The following is a 21,862-nucleotide window of genomic DNA, read 5'->3' on the forward strand; positions in this document are numbered from 1 at the left end:
GGAATGGTGGAGCTTACAGACTCCATTTGGAAACAATGACATTTCAGTTTTCAGGTTTTTAATGAAATGTGTGGGATGAAGGTGAGAAGGAGCAATTTAACCTCTGTGTTAACTGCTATCATTATAGAGCTGAATCAGCCTCCCATGGCGCCGCTACAGAGGGTGTCAGGAGAAATTACAATTATGTCTCTTGGGATACAGAAACAAAAGACTTTCAAAAAACATTTTTTATTATGTGAAAGAATAAAAAACAACTATTTTTGGTGTTGTCAAGAAGAAATAAGGAACAATGAAGGCTTGGCAGGTTTCTTCTTTTTTACAGTTCACTTTAAAAAAACAAAACAAACAAAAACGAACATCTTTAACAAAGTAGAATTTAATAAAAATTATATATATAAAAATATATATGTTAGCATAGCTGGGAAGGGCCATGGGTATCTGACAAAGTCAAGAGTGATCAGAGGGTACATTGCAGTCTGTACTGGGACACACGGCTGTAAGAATGTAGTCTACTGCACACAGTAATGCCACATCACAGGAATAGTGCTCACAATGATATTCCAACATGAACATTAGCTCACAGGAGTCAGAATGGTAGAATAAGCTCAGTGATGTCACAGTACAGAGCACACCCTAATATCACAGTCGTGGGAGAGCTCACACACTGACAATGCACATAGTAATGTCATAACCTGCACATTTCCTGTTCTAGTCAGTTTGCTTAACTACCATTCACTTCTATGGGAATTACAGAAAACGAGCAGGACAATCTGCTGGACTGTTGTCTCTGCATTGGGACATTTTCCTACCCCAGGAATTCAAAAAGTTATAAAAAGGGAATGAAAAGGTTTCCTTTACTGAAACAGTAGCAGTCTCATCTATAAATGGTGTCTGGATTTGCAGAATAGTCCCCTCAACTTAAAACAAGGCTTATAAATCTAGAATGCCAAGTGGGCACGAGCGCCTGTACTTGCCTATAAGCATTGGGGGTTTGGCTCATGTTATCATATATAAACCATTACTCCTTGTTAATGTTCCTACATCGCACCTCCCATTCTTCTTCTTCAGTCATATTTGGATGTTAGTAAGAAAGTCCTCATCATCACATTCTAGAAGAGTTGGCATTTGCTCCAGATCCACATGCGACTTATGAAGACTCCGTCCTCTCTCAAGGTCCGAAGAGGTCAATTGTCCGCCTTTGTGCATGGCATAGAAGAAGTAATGAAAGTCTCTGCCGTAGGAGTCACACGACACAGACCAGCCGTACTGAGGCTGTGCATAGTGACGAGAGCGGAAATGTGGCGGGGAGAAGGTGATGGACATGAAGCAGCCATTGGGGGCGAGGACCCGACTCACCTGTACAATGGAAACACAGAGGTCAGAAGGAGAGAAGCTGCATGGAGAGCAATGATGAATGGAGCACGTGCATCAACAACTCAAGAAAACACAACCGATTGTAACAGGACACTTTCTGCTAAGTTTCTTAGAGGAGCACAAAGTTTTCAGGAGCGGGATCCTTAATGGCGAGGCCGGCCACTTAAGGAGAACTTGGGAGACAAGACGCAGCCAGTTCAGAGCACTGATTTGTCAAGGGATTAGGGATGCGAGATCCGGAATCTCATAAAACGTGTATTTTCACAAGGAGGCAAAGAAGCATGTGTCTGCCCAAATTAAAAAAAGCCTAGAGGCAGCTTTGTTTCCATGACAACATTCAATATTGCCTTCGTCTCCATGGAAACTAACAGAGCCACAGATTTGTTTAGTATCAAGAACTGCACCTTTCACCAAACTAAAAAAAAGGTTAAAGGTCATCGATATCACGCACCCAAGGCAGTGGCGGCGAGCTTAAAGAGAGTCCCAGCACTTTAGACCCTGCAAAACCGCTGACTCAGCAAGATAGGAGGCCTGGAAAGATGTTTAATTAACCTTTGTGTGGAGTTTCAGCAGCAGCATGAACGAGAAAGTGAAGAGTTAATCTGATATGCACCTCGAGGAGACGTGCTATGTGGGTGCTCCCCAGACGTGCCCTCGGCTCTCCCCTCTGTAAGGGTTAATTAGACCATATATACAATACAAGCCCTTTATTGGCCTGGTTACACGGGAAAGCGAAAAATGATGGGAACAGAACCGTCAAAAAGTTCAGTCTCTCCCCCACACAGAGCCATGTCATCAGCAACACCTTTACTATTACCATGGGGCAACGTGCTGTAGAGAACAAAGATTGGTCAGGTGTTGGACAAGTTTACAAGGGCCAGTAGCTGAACACTCGTTAGCTGATTGGCACAACTAAATGGGCTTTTAGTAACAGCTGTAGCTTTTGAGTAGGGGTGAGGAGCGCTTACTGCACAGGAGTTTAGACTTCGGGACCGGCCAGATGGCATTTGGCACAGCAGTGCACTCAATAATACTATGGGTAAAACCCTACACAAAGGTATGTATCCACACCATCACTGGCCAGTCTACCACTGTCAGGAGTTTTGCAGGGTCAATACTGCTTACAGTCTCTTTAAAAGGAAAATATGATATGTCCTATTTTTTAAATCAGGTTTTTGGATTAAATGTATTAATTTTTTTTTTTTTTTTTTTGGGGGGGGGATTTTTTTTAATCACACAATCTGTATTAAAAATATAAAAAAACAGAGTGCAATTTACATACTGGGGCTTTTTTTTTTTCTTTACACAAATATCCTGTAGTTTCAGGAAACACCACATGTACATAGCCACAGTGAACACACTATCTTTTGCATTGAAGCATCCAATGAGTGTGAGCAAGAGTCACTGTAAGGGTATGTTTCCACGTTCCGTAAAGGCAGCGCTTTGGATGCAGCAGATACCCGCTCCGTCCAAAACGGCGCCCCCTGTTGTACGCGCGGTGATCCCACATGTGTTCACTGAACCATGCGCAATCACAACATCCTATTCATAGGACGGTGCTATTTATCTTGCGGAGACGGAGTGTCTCCGCAAGATAAATAGACATGCTGCGGTCTATAAAGACGCGCCGCATGTGCAGAAACGCAGGTTTGCCACCTGCGTCTTTGAACGCATAGTGGAGATGGGTTTTCATAAACTCCTATCCACTATGCTGTAACATCTGGACACTGCATCCAATCCGCAGCAAGTTCTGAACGTGGAAACATACCCTGAAAGGAGGGGAAGCAGGGTCAGCCGTGACATCGCCTACTGCGACTCGTGGATTCTATATTATCAGCTTAGTATAGAGATGTTACCTGTCATTGTAATCATGCTGAAAAGTCTTACAGAAAGGACTCAGTGGCCACTATAACAATTGAAAGACTTTTTTTCCCCTCTAACAAAGATTATGATATAAGAAAAGGCTTTTTTTTTAACTATATGCAAAAACCTGATTTAAACAATAGGCAATTTTCAGATTTTTTCCCCTTTAAAAATGGAAGGAAAAAAAAGAAAAGAAAGAAAGCTCTTTCTTTTAACATATATCATGTCTACTCGAAGCAAAAGAAGAGAATGGAGGAGGTGTTATAAATGTACATAATTATCAGTGTAATAAGCCATAGAGCCTCCTCCCACACAATCTTTGCATCTCACCGGTTTTAACATTGGCGCACAAACTACAATGGAGATATCATGACACACAAGAGAGCTATCTAAATTAGTTACACCTACAGCGGCATGTAACAGCTTGGGCACAATTGCTGTTAAATGATCTCTAAAAGGTCTAAAGTTACTAAAAATGACACATTTCCTTTGCATTTTAGGCACAATTTAAAAAAAAAAATAAAAAAAAAAATTTTATATATATGCTTGAGAAAGGCTCATTGTGAGCTGAAACGTTGCCTGAACATGTGGGTAAATTAAACCCTGTATGTTTTCACATTGGAATAATGGAGTGCTGCCTCTTTTTTGAACGTTCATGAAACTTGGATGATCGATGGACTGGTTATCTAGGGGCCCTGCAACCGAAGATAAGTATTTCTGTGCTGTTCCCTTTTTTTTTTCCTTGAGATTATATATATATATATATATATATATATATATATATATATATATATATATATATATATATATATATATAATTAAAAAGGAAAATGGGCAGATGCAAAAGTTTGGGCACCCGTGGGGATGTGTGTTCAGATAAGATCTGCAACCTTGGTCAAAGTTAATTAGCCTGTACTGTGGGCTCTCCATGCATGTGTTGTAAGTGTGACACCGCCGTGACACATGCAGCTGCGGCACCAAACAGCTGATCGTCCGGTGCAATCCAGAAAGCCGGGTTCCCTGTGCAGCTTATTCGGTAAGTGCTACAGCTTGCCGAATAAGGAGGGAGCCGAAGATATTCGCTCAGCTCTACTTACAAGTTGTGATACTTGCAAAAAGGTGGTGCTACTAGGTACTAACCATGCAGGGTGCCCAAATTTTTGCATCGGCCCATTTTCCCTTTTTGAAAATATTATATATTTGTATTTTTTTTTCTTCATAAAATACAAAGGAAATGTGTCATCTTTAAAGGGAACCTGTCACCCAGTTTTTTTCCGTACGAGATAAAAATACCGTTAAATAGGGCCTGAGCTGTGCGTTACAATAGTGTATTTTGTGGACCCCGATTCCCCACCTATGCTGCCGAAATACGTTACCAAAGTAGCCGTTTTCACCTGTCAATCAGGCTGGTCTGGTTGGATGGGCGTGGTGACATCGCTGTTTCTTCCCCCAGATCTTGCTTATTTTTCCGTTGGTGGCGTAATGGTTTGCGCATGCCCAAGTGCCGAATCCACTGTGCCAAGATGCAAACTCTGCTTCAGGAAAATGGCTGCCGCGATCTCCATCTGCGCACGCGCGGCATCCCGCGGCCATTTTCCTGAAGCCCCGGGCAGCAGAGCGCTCCATCTGCGCACGCGCGGCCACAGGAAGATGGCCGCCCCCACCGATCACCAGGGGAATAGCACAGATCGCGCTCTTTTTCCTCACAACTCTGCAGTGGATTCGGCACTTGGGCATGCGCAAACCACTACGCCACCAACGGAAAACTAAGCAAGATCTGGGGGAAGAAACAGCGATGTCACCACGCCCATCCGACCAGACCAGCCTGATTGACAGGCGAAAATGGCTACTTTGGTAAGGTATTTTGGCAGCATAGGTGGGGAATCAGGGTCCACAAAATACACTATTGTAATGCACAGCTCAGGCCCTATTTAACGGTATCTTTATCTCATACGGAAAAAACGGGGTGACAGGTTCCCTTTAACTTTATCCCTTTTAAAGATCATTTCATCTTCAACTTGCTTAACTTGTCCACAATAACAGTCATTTTGACAAGGGGTGCCCAAACTTTTACATGCCACTGTATGAGATATTGGCAAGTGAAATGTGTGGCATATGATGTAGTTCTTCAGAGATTTCGGTCCATAGTGACATCATTGCATCACACAAACAATGCAGATTTGTTGGCTGCTGATATTTAGTGACTGCTGTACAGTAGCCTGCGGTAACCTCACTGTCCCGCACAGTAGGAGAAGCTGTGCTCTATAACATGATGCATTGGTTTCAATACTGTCCAGTTGCACCCCCGGCAGCCTTCTGCCCCCTGGGGTGGTCTTGTACACCTCCAAATCATAGCTATACATGCTGCTTACAACAGTCTAGCCATTTTCTCCTGTCCTCTCACGTGTGTTTCTTTGATTTTCGGATGGGAAGTAGCCAGATTGAAAATCTTTTTTTTTTTTTTTTTTTTTAAATAAAAAAAATCTGTCAGCAGGTTTTATTTATGAAGTCATGGTATGGCTTTGTAAGCACTTGTCCTCCTATCAAAATTATTCTTTTTTTTTTTTGCACAGATCATTGTGAAAATCATGAGAACTCCATCATAGAAACCATAAGCAAATCAGCCTAGCAGAGCACTAGGGCCATATCCGTGCATCAGGATAAAGCGCTCTTACAGAAATGACAAGTGCCCTTCATGCCTGATTTACACTTTTTTTTTTTTAAATAAAGATCCAGCGTGCAAGTTATTTCTATTGGCAAACAAGAGGTCACAGATCGAGCCACGGCCTTCATATGTAAACATGTGCCGACAGGTGCTCTTTCAGCTTCATATATTATAATTGCCAACATAGACAAGCAGGAAAAGGAGCTAAATTGTGTAAGAATACACACATCCATTGCAAATGCAATATGTAACCGGATGCATTAAAGGGAACCTGTCACCAGGTAAATGCTGTCCAATCTGCGGCATGTTATAGAGCAGGGGGGCGGAGTAGAAGGATATACAGTTTTATGAGAAAAGATTCAGTAATAATCTGTTTTCATCATGTAATCCTCTGCTATTTTTGAGGTTTTGGGTCCAGTGGGTGGTCCTATCAGTGACTGACAGCTTCCTTTGTATAAGAATACATACAGAGATAGCTGTCAGTCACTGATGGACCGCCCACTGGACCCAAAAATAGCAGAGGATTACATGATGAAAACACAGATTATTACCAAATCTTCTCACAAAACTGTGTATACATGTACCCTGCTCAATATCAAGGTGCATGCAGATTGGACGGCATTTTCCTTGTGATAGGTTCCCTTTAAGAGTAGTTTATATAAAGGTTACGTTATTTCATGACTAAACAGATTTATTTGCAAACTAAAACAACAAGTATATATATCTTTAATAAAACTTGACTTTTCAAGACGCAGACAATATAAAACATCACCTGTGTGCCACTACACATGGCTGTCCTTCAGGCTGCATGCAGAAAAATGGGAACAAAAGTGTAATGTAGTCAATACAGCTAATAAGCAGCCCATGATACTTGCCGTGGCCCTTGAGCCATGTTATGCAGGGTTTTTTCCAATGTAGATTGAGGGAAAAAAAAAAATATGAGAATCTAAACGGCAATAATACAAAGCAAGAAGTGAGATCTGGCACTGCAACACGTGACGACTAGTATAGGACTGGCACACAAGCACAGCACCACCTAGTGCACAACAGAAGGCGTTACAGCCAAACACAAACTACAAGGACAAGGGATGTAGATTACCCATCATTTTAATTTTTTTATTTCATAAATCAATAGGATACATGAAAATAATTAACGTTTGAAATATAATCATGTTTTCTTCTTTCACATTCTGGATTGATCTCACACACTCAATCCATGGGCAAAATTGGTCTTCAGTGAAGAAAGATTTTCACATTACTGAGATAGGGGATGACAGATGGAGCTCATATAGGAGGGGATAGAGGCAGACATTCCGCTGCAAGTTCTCCTGAAACGACAGTTACAGGTATCCATAGAACTTTATAAGCACTAACTGTCATCTCAGACCTAACTAATGGGAAGTGGCGTATTCAATGAAGACAGAATTTACCCATGAATTCAGAATTGTGAGAATTATCAAAGAGGATAAAGAAGGAGAAGGCTCTAATAAGTTATAGTACAACGTTTCTTATTTTCACAACGAGTACTTATTGATTTATGGAAAAAAAAAAAAACCACATTAAAAAGATGATTACTATTTACAGTCTGGCATAACCAGATCTCTAGAAGATAAATAAAGAGAAGCATGGAGAACTTTCAATCTCACCATTATCTAGTGCATTTTGGTTGCCGTTCTAGTCTACTGCAGTGTGCAGATGTGCTGCTACTGGTATGAATAAATCCCACTTGCACAATGCAGTAAAACAGAACATGATGCCTGGTATTTAACCTACAGCACTCTATGTTGGGTTTTACTGCGATTCAATGCAACTGCGAATGTTTCATGCTGTACCATGCAACTCTTGGAAGTTCTAGGCAAGACAACATCTGTATATACAGTTGCTTCTCAGTAAGTTAGAATATTGTGAAAAAGTTAATTTCAGTTCTTCAATACAAAAAGTGAAACTCATTATATAGAGTCATTACAAACAGAGTTTTCTGTTTCAAGTGTTTATTTCTGTTATAGTTGATGATTATGACTTATTGAGTCATAATCATCAACTATGATTAAGACCCAAAAGTCATTATCTCAGTAAATTAGACTAATTAACAAAAAACACCTGCAAAGGCTTCCTAAGCGTTTAAAAAAGGTCCCTTAGTCTGTTTCAGTAGGCTCCACAATCATGGGGAAGACTGCTGAATTGACAGATGTCCAGAAGGCAGTCACTGACACACTCCACAAGGAGGGTAAGCCACAAAAGGTCATTGCTAAAGAAGCTGGCTGTTCACAGAGTGCTGTATCCAAGCATATTAATGGAAAGTTGAGTGGAAGGAAAAAGTGTGGTAGAAAAAGGTGCACAAGCAACCGGGATAACCGCAGCCTTGAAAGGATTGTTAAGAAAAGGCCAATCAAAAATTTGGGGGAGATTCCCAAGGAGTGGACTGCTGCTGGGTCATTGCTTCAAGAGCCACCACACACAGACGTATCCAGGATATGGGCTACAAGTGTCGCATTCCTTGTGTCAAGCCACTCATGACCAATAGAGAATGCCAGAAGCGTCTTACCTGGGCCAAGGAGAAAAAGAACTGGACTGTTGCTCAGTGGTCCAAGGTGTTTTCAGATGAAAGTAAATTTTGCATTTCATTTGGAAATCAAGGTCCCAGACTCTGGAGGAAGAGTGGAGAGGCACACAATCCAAGCTGCTTGAGGTCTAGTGTGAAGTTTCCACAATCAGTGATGGTTTGGGGAGCCATGTCATCTGCTGGTGTAGGTCCACTGTGTTTTATCAAGACCAAAGTCAGCGCAGCCGTCTACCAGGAAATTTTAGAGCACTTCATGCTTCCCTCTGCCGACAAGCTTTTTGGGAGATGGAAATTTCATTCTCCAGCAGGACTTGTCACCTGTCCACACTGCCAAAAGTACCAATACCTGGTTTACAAACAACAGTATCACTGTGCTTGACTAGCCAGCAAGCTCGCCTGACCTTAACCCCATAGAGAATCTATAGACTATTGTCCAGAGGAAGATGAGACACACCAGATCCAACAATGCAAACGAGCTGAAGGCTGCTATTAAAGCAACCTGGGTTTCCATAACATCTCAGCAGTGCCACAGACTGATCGCCTCCATGCCTCGCCACATTGATGCAGGAATTGATGCACAAGGAGCCCCAAACAAGTATTGAGAGCATTTACTGAACATACATTTCAGTAGGCCAACATTTCGGATTTGAAAATCATTTTTCAAGCTGGTATTATAAAGTAGAGGTGTCAAACTGCATTCCTCGAGGGCCGCCAACAGGTCATGTTTTCAGGATTTCCTTAGCATTCCACAAGGTGCTGGAATCATTCTGTGCAGGTGATTACATTATCACCTGTGCAATACAAGGAAATCCTGAAAACATGACCTGTTGGCGGCCCTCGAGGAATGCAGTTTGACACCTCTGTTATAAAGTATTCTAATTTACTGAGATAGTGACTTGGGTTTTCATTGGCTGTAAGCCATAATCATCAACATTAACAGAAAAACACTTGAAATAGATCACTCTGCATAATATATGAGCTTCACTTTTTGAATTGAAGAACTGAAGTAAATTAACTTTTTGATGATATTCTAGTTTAGTGAGAAGCACTTGCACATGTGAGGTTTTCTGGTACAGACATGTGAGGATCCTTTAAAGGGGTTGTCCAATTTCAGAAAACTTTTACTGATATGTACAGATGATTGAAAAAAAAAAAAAAAAAAAAAAAAATCTGCCCTGTCTCTGCCACTGCCCCAGTCTCAGTTAGTTGGCTACCATGGTGAAGTCACATCAGGGCAGTGATCTCATGGGTTCTGAGCAACTTGCACCATTTAGAGGGGCAGAGCTGCTGAGCTCACCGATAGGCTGCAGCAATGTCGACGCAACATCACCACTGCAGCTATATAACGGTGACCAAGGCAGTAGTGACGTACAATGCATTATAACCTAGGAGACCAAGTAAAACAAAGGGGTGTTTTTTTTTTTTTTTTTTTTTTAATAAAATGTATTTGTATATTTATATTCTGAAAGGGGACAACCCTTTAAAGTAGTGTTCACACAATGAATTCATGGTGCATGGTTCTTTATGCAATTTTAAGAAAAAGCAGTATTTTTTGAAAATAACAGCCTTAAACTGTACTCCTACGCTGCGGTTGTACAAAGGTTTCACAAAGCCGTGGGCATGGTCAGAGTGCTGTTGAATATGTTTGCTTGTATACTACTGTATTACAGTCACAGCAACCTGCAGGATGTGCTGATCAGTCCTGATTATTGCATTGTGCATGCAGGGGAGGAGACAGCACAAATATTTTGGTCCTGCACTCCTCCCATCTGTCCAAAACGGTTTCTACCGTAATTGTGTGCCTAATACCTGGATCATTCTTGCTCACTAGATTAGACATGTAGAGGCTCTCTTGCTGGTTGATTTTTACTGACCTGTGACTACTGGTAATTTGTGTTTATATTTGACTAGTGAGTAGACAAACAACCATTATGACTTTTGATGCACTGGCACTTTAGTTCTTCTTTTTATTGGTTGTATTGAGCCTGGACCAGCCATTTATATACTCATGATGGTTCTGTGGTGCTACACATTTTTGTGGGTGTCCCCCTGTTCTGGATTCAAATTTGCTCTGGTTGTGTGAAACATATTTTGATTGTCATATATTAACTTTGCACAGTTTTTATGTATATTTTGTATAATAAAGTGTATTTCTACTTTTACTCCTCTCTATGTGAGTTTACGCTTCAATTTCGTGTATTGTTGCTCACTAGATGTGTAGTCGTAGACCTAGGAGTAGCAAGTCTGATAGTGTCGGGTCCCACCTGGAGAGGTTGCTGGCAGACAGACTCACAGCATTTGATCAAATATGTGCCAAGTATCTCAAAGTTATACAATGTATTCTATATCCAGTATGCAGTAACAATTCATATACATCAGAGCTTTGGAGCGCTTTTACGGATGCTCTCTTATTCAAAGCATCTTTCTACTACTATATACTTAAAAAGGGAATCTATCAGTAGGATGAACCCTCCTAAGCTGTCTGAATGGGTATGCAGATCATAGCAAGCTGAATAAAATCATACCTTGATATATGCGATCTGATGTCTTATAAGAAAAAAGTGGATTTCTCTGGAATATGTAAATGAGCTGTGAATAAGTATGGGCCGGACTCTGATCTCATTGAGAATCTGCCTCCAGTGCTTCTTATAAGTAAAAGGGGGCATCACTGGTTTGAGCCATAACCTAATGACAATCTCACAGTACAGCACAGGCGAGCTTGGTCTCATTACAAACATTTGCAGCAGCAGTTGTCCTCTCACAATTCTTCAGCTTCCATCTCACAGGCCGCTAGAGTGGTGGATGGGGGACAGCACAGCGGAGCTGACAACACCGTGAGAGAACAACTGCAAATGTGCTTGTAATGAGACAAGGGGCAATCAGGCACAGCTCAGCAGCAGTTCTAACATCACAGTGAGGACAACTACTACAAAAAAGTGTTTGTTATGAGACAGTTCACTTCTGCTGTACTGCGCTATCACACAGTTCACCAGTAAGATCAGGAGAACAGACTGTCAGTCATTACATCTTTCACATTGGTAACACAGTCTTTCAGTTAAAATAAACTCTGGAGGCAGATTCTCAAGCAAATCTGTGTCTGGACCATAGATCTTAACCTATCGCTGTTTCATGTACTGCAGATCTACCAGTTTTCTGAATGCTGAGTTCAGTATAACCCACGCTCACTGACTGACAGCTTTCTATGTACACTGTGCATAGGCAGAAAGCTAGCAGTCAGTGGTGGGATTATACAGAGCTCATGAATATTTAGGATTACATGGCAACAGGTTTACTAGTTCTCTAATCATAATCTCTAGCTGATAAGTCAGTAATTTTATTAAAACTACATCAAGCAGCCCAACAAGTGATACATCGTAGGAATAAGAGTCTATGTTGCTACATTATGCTGCTCTCAGATTAGGTGGAAAAAAACCTGTTACATGTAATGTTGAGGCATAATTTATTTATTTAACCAAATACACTTTGTCAATTAATTTTCTTGTGCCCCACTTGATTGCGCAAAGGGAATCGAACACCTCCAAAAATGCTATTTAAAAGCAGATATACTGTTAATCTGCAGGTAAATAGAATTTCACTATGTTTTCCTGTGTTATTGGAGCAGTTGCTACAAGAAGAAAATGAAGTTATATTCTCCCTGCGGCCAGTCACTTGCAGTCATCGGGGTGGTGCAGTATAACAGCCACCAATCACTTCACATTGAGTGTTCCGTTACCACTGCCCCTGCACTGCGACTGCCTACCAGCTCTGCAGCGTGTGAAACCCGCCTTAATCTGATCAGATATCTTACCTCGCTTAGCACTTGATCCACCAGAGTAATGGTGCCCTGGGTAACTCTCCATGGATCTTTCTCATCCACCATCATGGCATCCAGAGTTCCTTTTTCAATAATCAGATCAAATGTTCCATCAGGAAAGTGAAGGTGCCGGGCATCCATGACCATCCAGCTCATGTCTGGTACCTTGGCATTTCTCTGTGCCATCTCTTTGATACAAACTGGGGAGTAATCAATACTGACAAGTGGTCTCACGCCTTCATTGTACAGCTCGGCACTCAGTGAACTTGTACCACAGCCTACAGGACGACAAAAAATAAAAGAATTGTTACAATGGACACATCACTGTGGAATTTAGGAGTCAATTCTAACTTTCTACTAGTCAGACGAAAAGCATACAGACGGAGGCTGAAGAGGTTTGCACTTACTTCCTTACATGTTTCAGGAAAAAACAGTTTCCTTTGTCATAGGGGCCAGCAGACGCGCTATTCCAGTGCTATAAATACGCGCAGTATACTAATTACCGGGAAATGCTGAGGGATTTATAGCGCGTCTACAGTCCCCTCTGACAAAGGAAACCGTGTCTTCTGAAACGCGGACCTCTTCAGCCTCCTTACCTCAAAGACTGACTTCACACTGTTCACTGCCTTGCATCCATCTCCACAGGCGCCACTGGCTGAGGCTCCCTGGTCAACTGCATCACACCTGCACGCACACGCCCTACAGTTATACAGATCTTCTAATCCGGCAGCATTGTTCTCTCCACTACTTTGGGGCACCAAAATACCATCCAACAACCAGTGCTGTGGAGTCGGTAACCCAAACCTCTGAGTCCACAGCACTGCCTCACTACTGAGCATGTACATAAAGTGCAGCACAGACTCATCTCAACTACAACTCCCCAGCACTGCCTCACTACTGAGCATGTACATAAAGTGCAGCACAGATTCATCTCAACTACAACTCCACAGCACTGCCTCACTACTGAGCATGTACATAAGGTGCAGCACAGATTCATCTCAACTACACCTCCACAGCCCTGCCTCACTACTGAGCATGTACATAAGGTGCTGCCATACCTCCCAACTTTTGAAGATGGGAAAGAGGGACAAAGTTTGCGGAGCGCAACGCGCGTCGCGGCAAATTCTAGGCCACGCCTCTGACCACACCCATTCATAATTAGTCACACCCATATCCACGTCCCAACCACACCCATTTAGCACTGCTGATCACACTGTTTCATATACAATAATTAAACAAAAAAATATGGCCACACAGTGCTCCATACTGTATAATGGCCACACATGATGCTCCATACTGTATGATGACCACACATGATGCTCCATACTGTATAAGGGCCACACATGATGCTCAATACTGTATAATGGCCACACATGATGCTCAATACTGTATAATGACTGCGCATGATGCTCTATACTGTATAATGGCCGCACATGATGCTCCATATTGTATAATGACCGCGCATGATGCTCCATACTGTATAATGACCGCACATGATGCTCCATACTGTATAATGACCGCACGTGATGCTCCATATGTATAATGGCCACACATGATGCTCCATACTGTACAATGACTGTACATGATGCTCCATATTGTATAATGGCCACACATGATGCTCCATACTGTATAACGACCACACATGATGCTCAATACTGTATAATGGCCACACACAGTTCTCCATACTGTATAATGATCCCACATGATGCTCCATACTGTATAATGACCGCACCATGCTGTATAAAGACCGCACATGATGCTCCATACTGTATAATGACTGCACATGATGCTCCATATTGTATAATGACCGCACATGATGCTCCATATTGTATAATGACCACATATGATGCTCAATACTGTATAATGATCGCACCATACTGTATAATGACCGCACATAATGCTCCATACTGTATAATGACTGCACATGATGCTCCATATTGTATAATGACCGCACAGGATGCTCCATATTGTATAATGACCATACATGATGCTCCATATTGTATAATCACCGCACATGATGCTCCATACTGTATAATGGCCACACATGATGCTCCATACTGTATAACGACCACACATGATGCTCAATACTGTATAATGGCCACAAACAGTTCTCCATACTGTATAATGATCCCACATGATGCTCAATACTGTATAATGACCCCCCCTCCTGTATGCATGGCTCATCTCCCTCCCATCCCATATACATGGCTCATATCCCCCCCCCGTATGCATGGCTCATAATTCCCCCCCTCTATATGCATGGCTCATACTCCCCCCCCCCCCCGTGTATGCATGGCTCATAATTCCCCCCCCCTGTATGCATGGCTCATAATTCCCCCCCCCTGTATGCATGGCTCATATTCCTCCCCCCTGTATGCATGGCTCATATTCCTCCCCCCTGTATGCATGGCTCATATTCCCCCCCCCTGTATGCATGGCTCATATTCCCCCCCCTCCTGTATGCATGGCTCATATTCCCCCCTGTATGCATGGCTCATATTCCTCCCCCCTGTATGCATGGCTCATATTCCTCCCCCCTGTATGCATGGCTCATATTCCCCCCCCCTCTGTATGCATGGCTCATACTCCCCCCTCCCCTGTATGCATGGCTCATATAACCCCCCCCCCCCCTGAATGAATGGCTCATATTCCCCCCCCCCCCTGAATGCATGGCTCATATCCCCCCCCCCCCGAATGCATGGCTCACATTCCCCCCCCCCCCAAATGCATGCATGCATGGTCAGTCTACTCACTACTGAGCATGTATATGAGGTGCAGCACAGATTCATCTCAACTACAACTCCACAGCACTGCCTCACTACTGAGCATGTATGTAAAGTGCAGCACAGATTCATCTCAACTACAACTCCACAGCACTGCCTCACTACTGAGCATGTACATAAGGTGCAGCACAGATTCATCTCAACTACAACTCCACAGCACTGCCTCACTACTGAGCATGTACATAAGGTGCAGCACAGATTCATCTCAACTAAAAGCCCAGATCTGAAACAGAAGCCTGGTGGACCTATCTAGGCCTGTACAAGATTGATCTACCTAAAGATTGCTCATCCATCAGGTTGCAAAAATCGAGCAGAAGGAAACAAAAAGAAAAAAAATTGGATACTACGTCGCAGTTGTAAGTCACCTGTTGGTTTTCTTTTATCAGGCTGGTGTATTGATTTATTTTATTTATTATATTTACTCAGCACACTTTTTCTTAATTATTTCTCATTAAACGTTCCCCCTGTTACATTGTTCGTTATCTTTGAGGTTTGTATTGCTTCCAATTGTATTTCCTACTGGTTTTAACCCGTGGTTGTTATATGGTTGGATGTATTATTGCTTCAGCAACATTTAGGAGCAGTTCACAACTATCAGATTTTTTCACCAATTTTTTCCTTTCTACCTTTAGTATTGGTTCTTGAGCAGCATCCAGTATAAGGCTGCCGTCACACTAGCAGTATTTGGTCAGTATTTTACATCAGTATTTGTAAGCCAAAACCAGGAGTAGAACAAAGAGAGAAAAAGTATAATAGAAACATATGCACCACTTCTGCATTTATCACCCACTCCTGGTTTTGGCTTACAAATACTCTGATGTAAAATACTGACCAAATACTGCTAGTGTGACGGCAGCCTAAGGCTGTGTGCACACGATGCGGATTTAGTGCGGATCCGCAGCGGATTTTTCCGTGCAGAAACGCTGCAGATCCACACTGTGATTTACAGTACAATGTAAAGCAATGTAAAAAAAAAAAAAAGCTGTACAGATGGTGCGGAAAAATTAGTGTGGAAATGCTGCGGATTTAAAATAAGTGCATGTCACTTCTTTTGTGCGGATCTGCAGCGTTTCTGCACCCTTCCATAATAGAAATATGCAGTGGGAAAAACTGCAGAAAATCTGCATCAATCCCGCGGCAAATCCACATAAAAACCGCGGCAAATCCGCAGCTGCGGATTCTGCCAGGAGATGTGGATTTTGTGCAGAAAATTCTGCACCCCATTCCCTACGTGTGCACATAGCCTAAGACTAGTCTATTAGTGCAATGGTCGACATCTACTACTTTGCTGTACACTTTCATGAGCCTTGCCACATGACTTGGGATAAGAATCAAAACCATTTGCAGACACGTGTATACATTCTGGAGAAGACCTCGCAGTGTACATTTTATTTCCTGAGGTGGTGGGAAGGTCATTGACCCTTCTACTATTTTTAGGAGTGTGACTCAATGTTTCTCATGGCACAAACCGCTGAATATCCTCCTAGACAGCACTTGAATGGCCGCTATACATGAGCCATGGAAAAAGAAAACAACTGTGCACATGCGCTATTTTGAGAGCACGGACACATCGGCACCGTTAGTACTGACAGGTGGTAGCAGCTGCCATAGAAAAAAAAAATATATGGTCCAAGTGACAAAACGTAGTGAAATATGTAGAAACCGTATAGGCAGATGATCACCGTGTACATTAACCCCTTTCCGACATCGGGTGTAATAGTACGCCGATGTCGGACTCCCTCCCTTTGATGTGGGCTCCGACGCCAAGCCCACATCTTTCCCGACACATGTCAGCTGTTTTGAACTGCTGACATGTGCCCAGAACATCCACGGGTGGAATCGCGATCCACCAACGGCTATTAACCCGGTGGGCGGCACTCATAGAAAGTCAGCAATACTGCTACACATACATACACTACAAATAGAATTTATAATATATATATGTTATATACAAAGTACAGCCCAAACGTTTGGACACACCTTCTCATTTAAAGACTTTTCTGTATTTTCATGACTATAAGAATTGTACATTCACACTGAAGGCATCAAAACTATGAATTAACACGTGGAATTATATACTTAACAAAAAAGTGTGAAACAACTGAAATTATGTCTTATACTCTAGGTTCTTCAAAGTAGCCACCTTTTGCTTTGATGACTGCTTTGCACACTCTTGGCATTCTCTTGATGAGCTTCAAGAGGTAGTCACCGGGAAAGGCTTTCACTTCACAGGTGTGCCCTGTCAGGTTTAATAAGTGGGATTTCTTGCCTTATAAATGGGGTTGGGACCATCAGTTGTGTTGTGCAGAAGGCTGGTGGATACACAGCTGATAGTCCTATTTGTATTATGGCAAGAAAAAAGCAGCTAAGTAAAGAAAAACGAGTGGCCATCATTACTTAAAGAAATGAAGTTCAGTCAGTCAGAAAAATTGGTAAAACCTTTAAAGTGTCCCCAAGTGCAGTGGCAAAAACCATCAAGCACTACAAAGAAACTGGCTCACATGAGGACTGCCCCAGGAAAGGAAGACCAAGAGTCACCTCTGCTTCTGAGGATGTTTATCCGAGTCACCAGCCTCAGAAATCGCAGGTTAACAGCAGCTCAGATTAGAGACCAGGTCAATGCCACACAGAGTTCTAGCAGCAGACACATCTCTACAACAACTGCTAAGAGGAGACTTTGTGCAGCAGGCCTTCATGATAAAATAGCTGCTAGGAACCACTGCTAAGGACAGGCAACAAGCAGAAGAGACTTGTTTGGGCTAAAGAACACAAGGAATGGACAGTAGACCAGTGGAAATCTGTGCTTTGGTCTGATGAGTCCAAATTTGAGATCTTTGGTTCCAACCACTGTGTCTTTGTGCGAAACAGAAAAGGTGAACGGATGGACTCTACATGCCTGGTTCCCACTGTGAAGCATGGAGGAGGAGGTGTGATGGTGCTTTGCTGGTGACACTGTTGGGGATTTACACAGGTCATGTATTGTCTCTCTCCCTGAGCCTTGTTGTATTTACTTATAGCTGCACTATGCTTTATTGCTAACATCATTATGTCACTTTACCTTTTGGCCCTTAATGAGGATAGCGTTGTCTTTTATGGATGATATTTTTCTGAAGAAATAGCCCTTATACCTTTACTTAGTTGCACTTTATATTATAAATATGGGCTACATATGAAATATAATCTTTGTCACTAGGCACTTTATTTGTACCTTATCCTGGGCTTGCGCTGCCCCCTATGGGTCAATACTTTTTACTTCAGCGTCCAATGAGTAATAATAACATCTGTCTGTATATTATGCAGCACTAGGCTATTGATTATATTTTGTGTCATTTTTTATTTTGTATTTTGGCATACAGACTTTTGTGATATATCTCTATATATGCACCTGTTATTTCGAGATAGATATTTATTAGTCCAGGTGCATTTCGTGCCTGATGTGCACTATATATTATCACATTATCATTCTTGGTAGCTATTTATTATTATGAAAAGGCTGTATAGGCACTTTTGCATGGAGGGCATGGCTCTGTAGTAGCAGCTGTTTTGTATTGCATTTCTCCGTTTTTGTCTATGTTTATGTGTAATAAAATATATAATTTCTATCTTTAATTGGCATTTGCTTCTGTTTTGGTCTATAGGAGTAATATTATTGGAAGTGCCCTTGGTTAGGCCTATAATCTTTGGGTTTGTGAACAACTGTTAAGAGGAGACTTTGTGCAGCAGGCCTTCATGGTAAAATAACTGCTAGGAAACCACTGCTAATGACAGGCAACAAGCAGAAGAGACTTGTTTGGGCTAAAGAACACAAGGAATGGACATTAGACCAGTGGAAATCTGTGCTTTGGTCTGATGAGTCCAAATTTGAGATCTTTGGTTCCAACCACCGTGTCTTTGTGAGATGCAGAAAAGGTGAACGGATGGACTCTACATGCCTGGTTCCCACCGTGAAGCATGGAGGAGGAGGTGTGATGGTGTGGGGGTGCTTTGCTGGTGACACTGTTGGGGATTTATTCAAAATTGAAGGCATACTGAACCAGCATGGCTTCCACAGCATCTTGCAGCGGCATGCTATTCCATCTGGTTTGCGTTTAGTTGGACCACCATTTATTTTTCAACAGGACAATGACCCCAAACACACCTCCAGGCTGTGTAAGGGCTATTTGACCAAGAAGGAGAGTGATGGGGTGCTACGCCAGATGACCTGGCCTCCACAGTCACCAGACCTGAACAAACTAGAGATGGTCTGGGGTGAGCTGGACCGCAGAGTGAAGGCAAAAGGGCCAACAAGTGCTAAGCATCTCTGGGAACTCCTTCAAGATTGTTGGAGGACCATTTCCGGTGACTACCTCTTGAAGCTCATCAAGAGAATGCCAAGAGTGTGCAAAGCAGACATCAAAGCAAAAGGTGGCTACTTTGAAGAACCTAGAATATAAGACATATTTTCAGTTGTTTCACACTTTTTTGTTAAGTATATAATTCCACATGTGTTAATTCATAGTTTTGATGCCTTCAGTGAGAATTTACAATTTTCATAGTCATGAAAATACAGAAAAATCTTTAAATGAGAAGGTGTGGCCAAACTTTTGGTCTGTACTGTATGTGCACATGATCAGTAATTGCTGCGGATTGAACGCTGTGTACTTATGTAGCGTCAAACCCACAGCGGCCAGATGTTACAACATAGTGGATGGGATTTCAAGAAATCCCATGTCCACTATGCTTCCACAATGAAGCACACGTTCAGACCTGATTTATGTTTGGATGCGACGGTTTTTTTGACACTATGCTTCCACAGACGCCGCAGATCACCCACGGAGACAGTCATGTGGCGCATGTCTCTCCAGACTGCAGCATGTCAATTTATCTTGCAGAGATGCTAGTCTCCGCAAGAGAAAATTCACCCATAGAATGTATTGGACGCGGTGAATCCGCACAGGTTCAGTGAACACAGAGGAATCACCTGCGTTCAACAGACAGCAGCACTTTGGACACAGCAAACATGCACTGCATCCAAAGTGCTGCCAATTCCTGATCATGGGCACCTGACCCAAGTGTTTTTTTTACTAGGGAGATTGTCCAAAGTGTGGACAAACCCTTTAAGCCAATCTGAACATTTTGCTAAAAAAAACACCAAAACTTTTGTGTAGAGTTCTTCTGATTTACATAAGTACTCTTTACTGGGATCTTACCCAAAATCACAAGAAGAAAGTATAGTTTGAAGCCCACCCAAAGATTTTGACTGCGCCGCTTCAGGTGATTGACAAGTCTCTCCCGTGTGTGTACTTGGCAAGAGCCCTGTCAATCAATTGTAGTGGGGCAGGGAGTAGCTGGCCGGGGGGCACAGCCGGGACTGGTCTCGTCTCCACTTATGGTCCCCGGACGGATGTTCCATCTATGGTTTGGGAAACAACACAGCTTTTCAGAGAAAACCACACTTGGCTGCCTCAGGGCCGGATTCCCACTGCCCGTGGTTTGGGCAGCCTGACAGGTTCCCTAGGCCGGCCATTACAGAGAGCGGCACCCTCATTCTCTTATCCAAACGCAGCACTCTGACATACAATATGGCCGCAATTCATAACATGACAAGAGCGGGTGACATGTAACCCCCCATTCTGTACCAGCATCGTACCCCAACTGCCCAATCACCCCACTCTCCTTTCTTATAATGGAAAACCCCTTCAAATTGGTATTCCCAAAAATCAAGTTATCCTCCATCTATTCAGTAGGGATAATGTACAGATATCTGGCACGTTGAGCACTGGGACCACCAGAGATCCCAAGTAATGGGCTCTGCACACGCTCGGCTTCTGCTCCAGTCATTGTCTATGGGACTACTGGAACTACCTCAGCACTGCACGGTCTCATAGACACTAATGAGTGGAGCAGAGTCGGAGCATGCGCAGTTGCACTCAGGACGGAGCTGTAGCCCTGATCTCCGGATCGTTGGGGTTCCTACTGCGGAAATAAAACAGGAATGACCCTCGGCTGAATGCAGAGGATAGGGATTGGTGTAGACTAGTAGTAAGCGTGGATACCGAGCACAAGTCCTGTAGTCCGGGGCCGCAGCTCTCTCCTCACCAGGTGCGCAAAGTCACCGTACGCCCCAAACCACTCATGTCCCCCGGTGAGGAGCCGCTCCTCCTCCTCATACCGGGAGTCCCAGTACTCCAACTCCCTGTACCTGCCCGACATGTGGACGGAGCTCTGAGCCGAGTGACGTCATCGCCGGGGGCGGGGCTTGTGTGCAGCCTATCAGCGGCGCCGCTCACAGTCTCTTACTAGATCCACGTGTCCTGTCTGGATGTAGCCTCGCACTGCCGCTTCCTGTTTCCGGCTGGTCCGGTGCAGCTGTCACACTTGCTCCGATGGCTCCGGCTGTTACTGCCCGGAGGAGAGGGGCTCCTGCAGGGGGGCGCTCCAGCCTCATGGACAGTCTGCGCTGGGGATGGGACAACAAGTTCCAGCTTCTGATCGATCCCCGGTACACTGCGCTGCTGGGAGTGTGCCTGTGCCTGGCCGAGCTGGTGGTCACACACTGGGTCATCCAGAGAGTCCCATGTGAGTGTGATCCTGCGATCTGCTGGGCTACAGCCCCCCGTGCCACCTGCTGGGGTGTGATCTGCTGGGCACAGCCCCCCGTACCACCTGCTGGGGTATCATCTGCTGGGCACAGCCCCCCGTGCCACCTGCTGGGGTATCATCTGCTGGGCACAGCCCCCCGTACCACCTGCTGGGGTATGATCTTGGGTACAGCCCTCGTGCCACCTGCTGGGGAATCATCTGCTGGGGTACAGCCCTCG

At 43.4% G+C, this 21,862-nt stretch overlaps 2 protein-coding genes across 3 annotated transcripts in view; one reads left to right on the plus strand and one right to left on the minus strand.

Moving 5' to 3' along the window:
- Positions 1–212: 212 nt before the first annotated feature.
- EEF1AKMT4 (EEF1A lysine methyltransferase 4) lies at positions 213–21,357 on the minus strand. Its single transcript, XM_077290126.1, has 3 exons — positions 21,098–21,357; positions 12,274–12,557; positions 213–1,356 (listed from the first exon to the last, which is right to left on the minus strand). The coding sequence occupies exons 1-3, from the start codon at positions 21,252–21,254 to the stop codon at positions 1,069–1,071; spliced, it is 729 nt and encodes a 242-aa protein (XP_077146241.1). The 5' UTR covers positions 21,255–21,357; the 3' UTR covers positions 213–1,068.
- Positions 21,299–21,862, plus strand: part of ALG3 (ALG3 alpha-1,3- mannosyltransferase) — a 68,506-nt gene continuing 67,942 nt past the window's right edge. The window contains exon 1 of one of the 2 annotated variants that reach the window (XM_077290124.1): positions 21,299–21,620. In XM_077290124.1, coding sequence (XP_077146239.1) covers positions 21,428–21,620 — 193 coding nt within the window. In that variant the 5' untranslated portion in view covers positions 21,299–21,427. The remainder of the gene's footprint in view (positions 21,621–21,862) is intronic. The other variant, XM_077290125.1, reaches the window with a different exon arrangement.

Source organism: Ranitomeya variabilis, chromosome 2 (assembly GCF_051348905.1).
Source record: "Ranitomeya variabilis isolate aRanVar5 chromosome 2, aRanVar5.hap1, whole genome shotgun sequence".
Classification (NCBI taxonomy): domain Eukaryota; kingdom Metazoa; phylum Chordata; class Amphibia; order Anura; family Dendrobatidae; genus Ranitomeya; species Ranitomeya variabilis.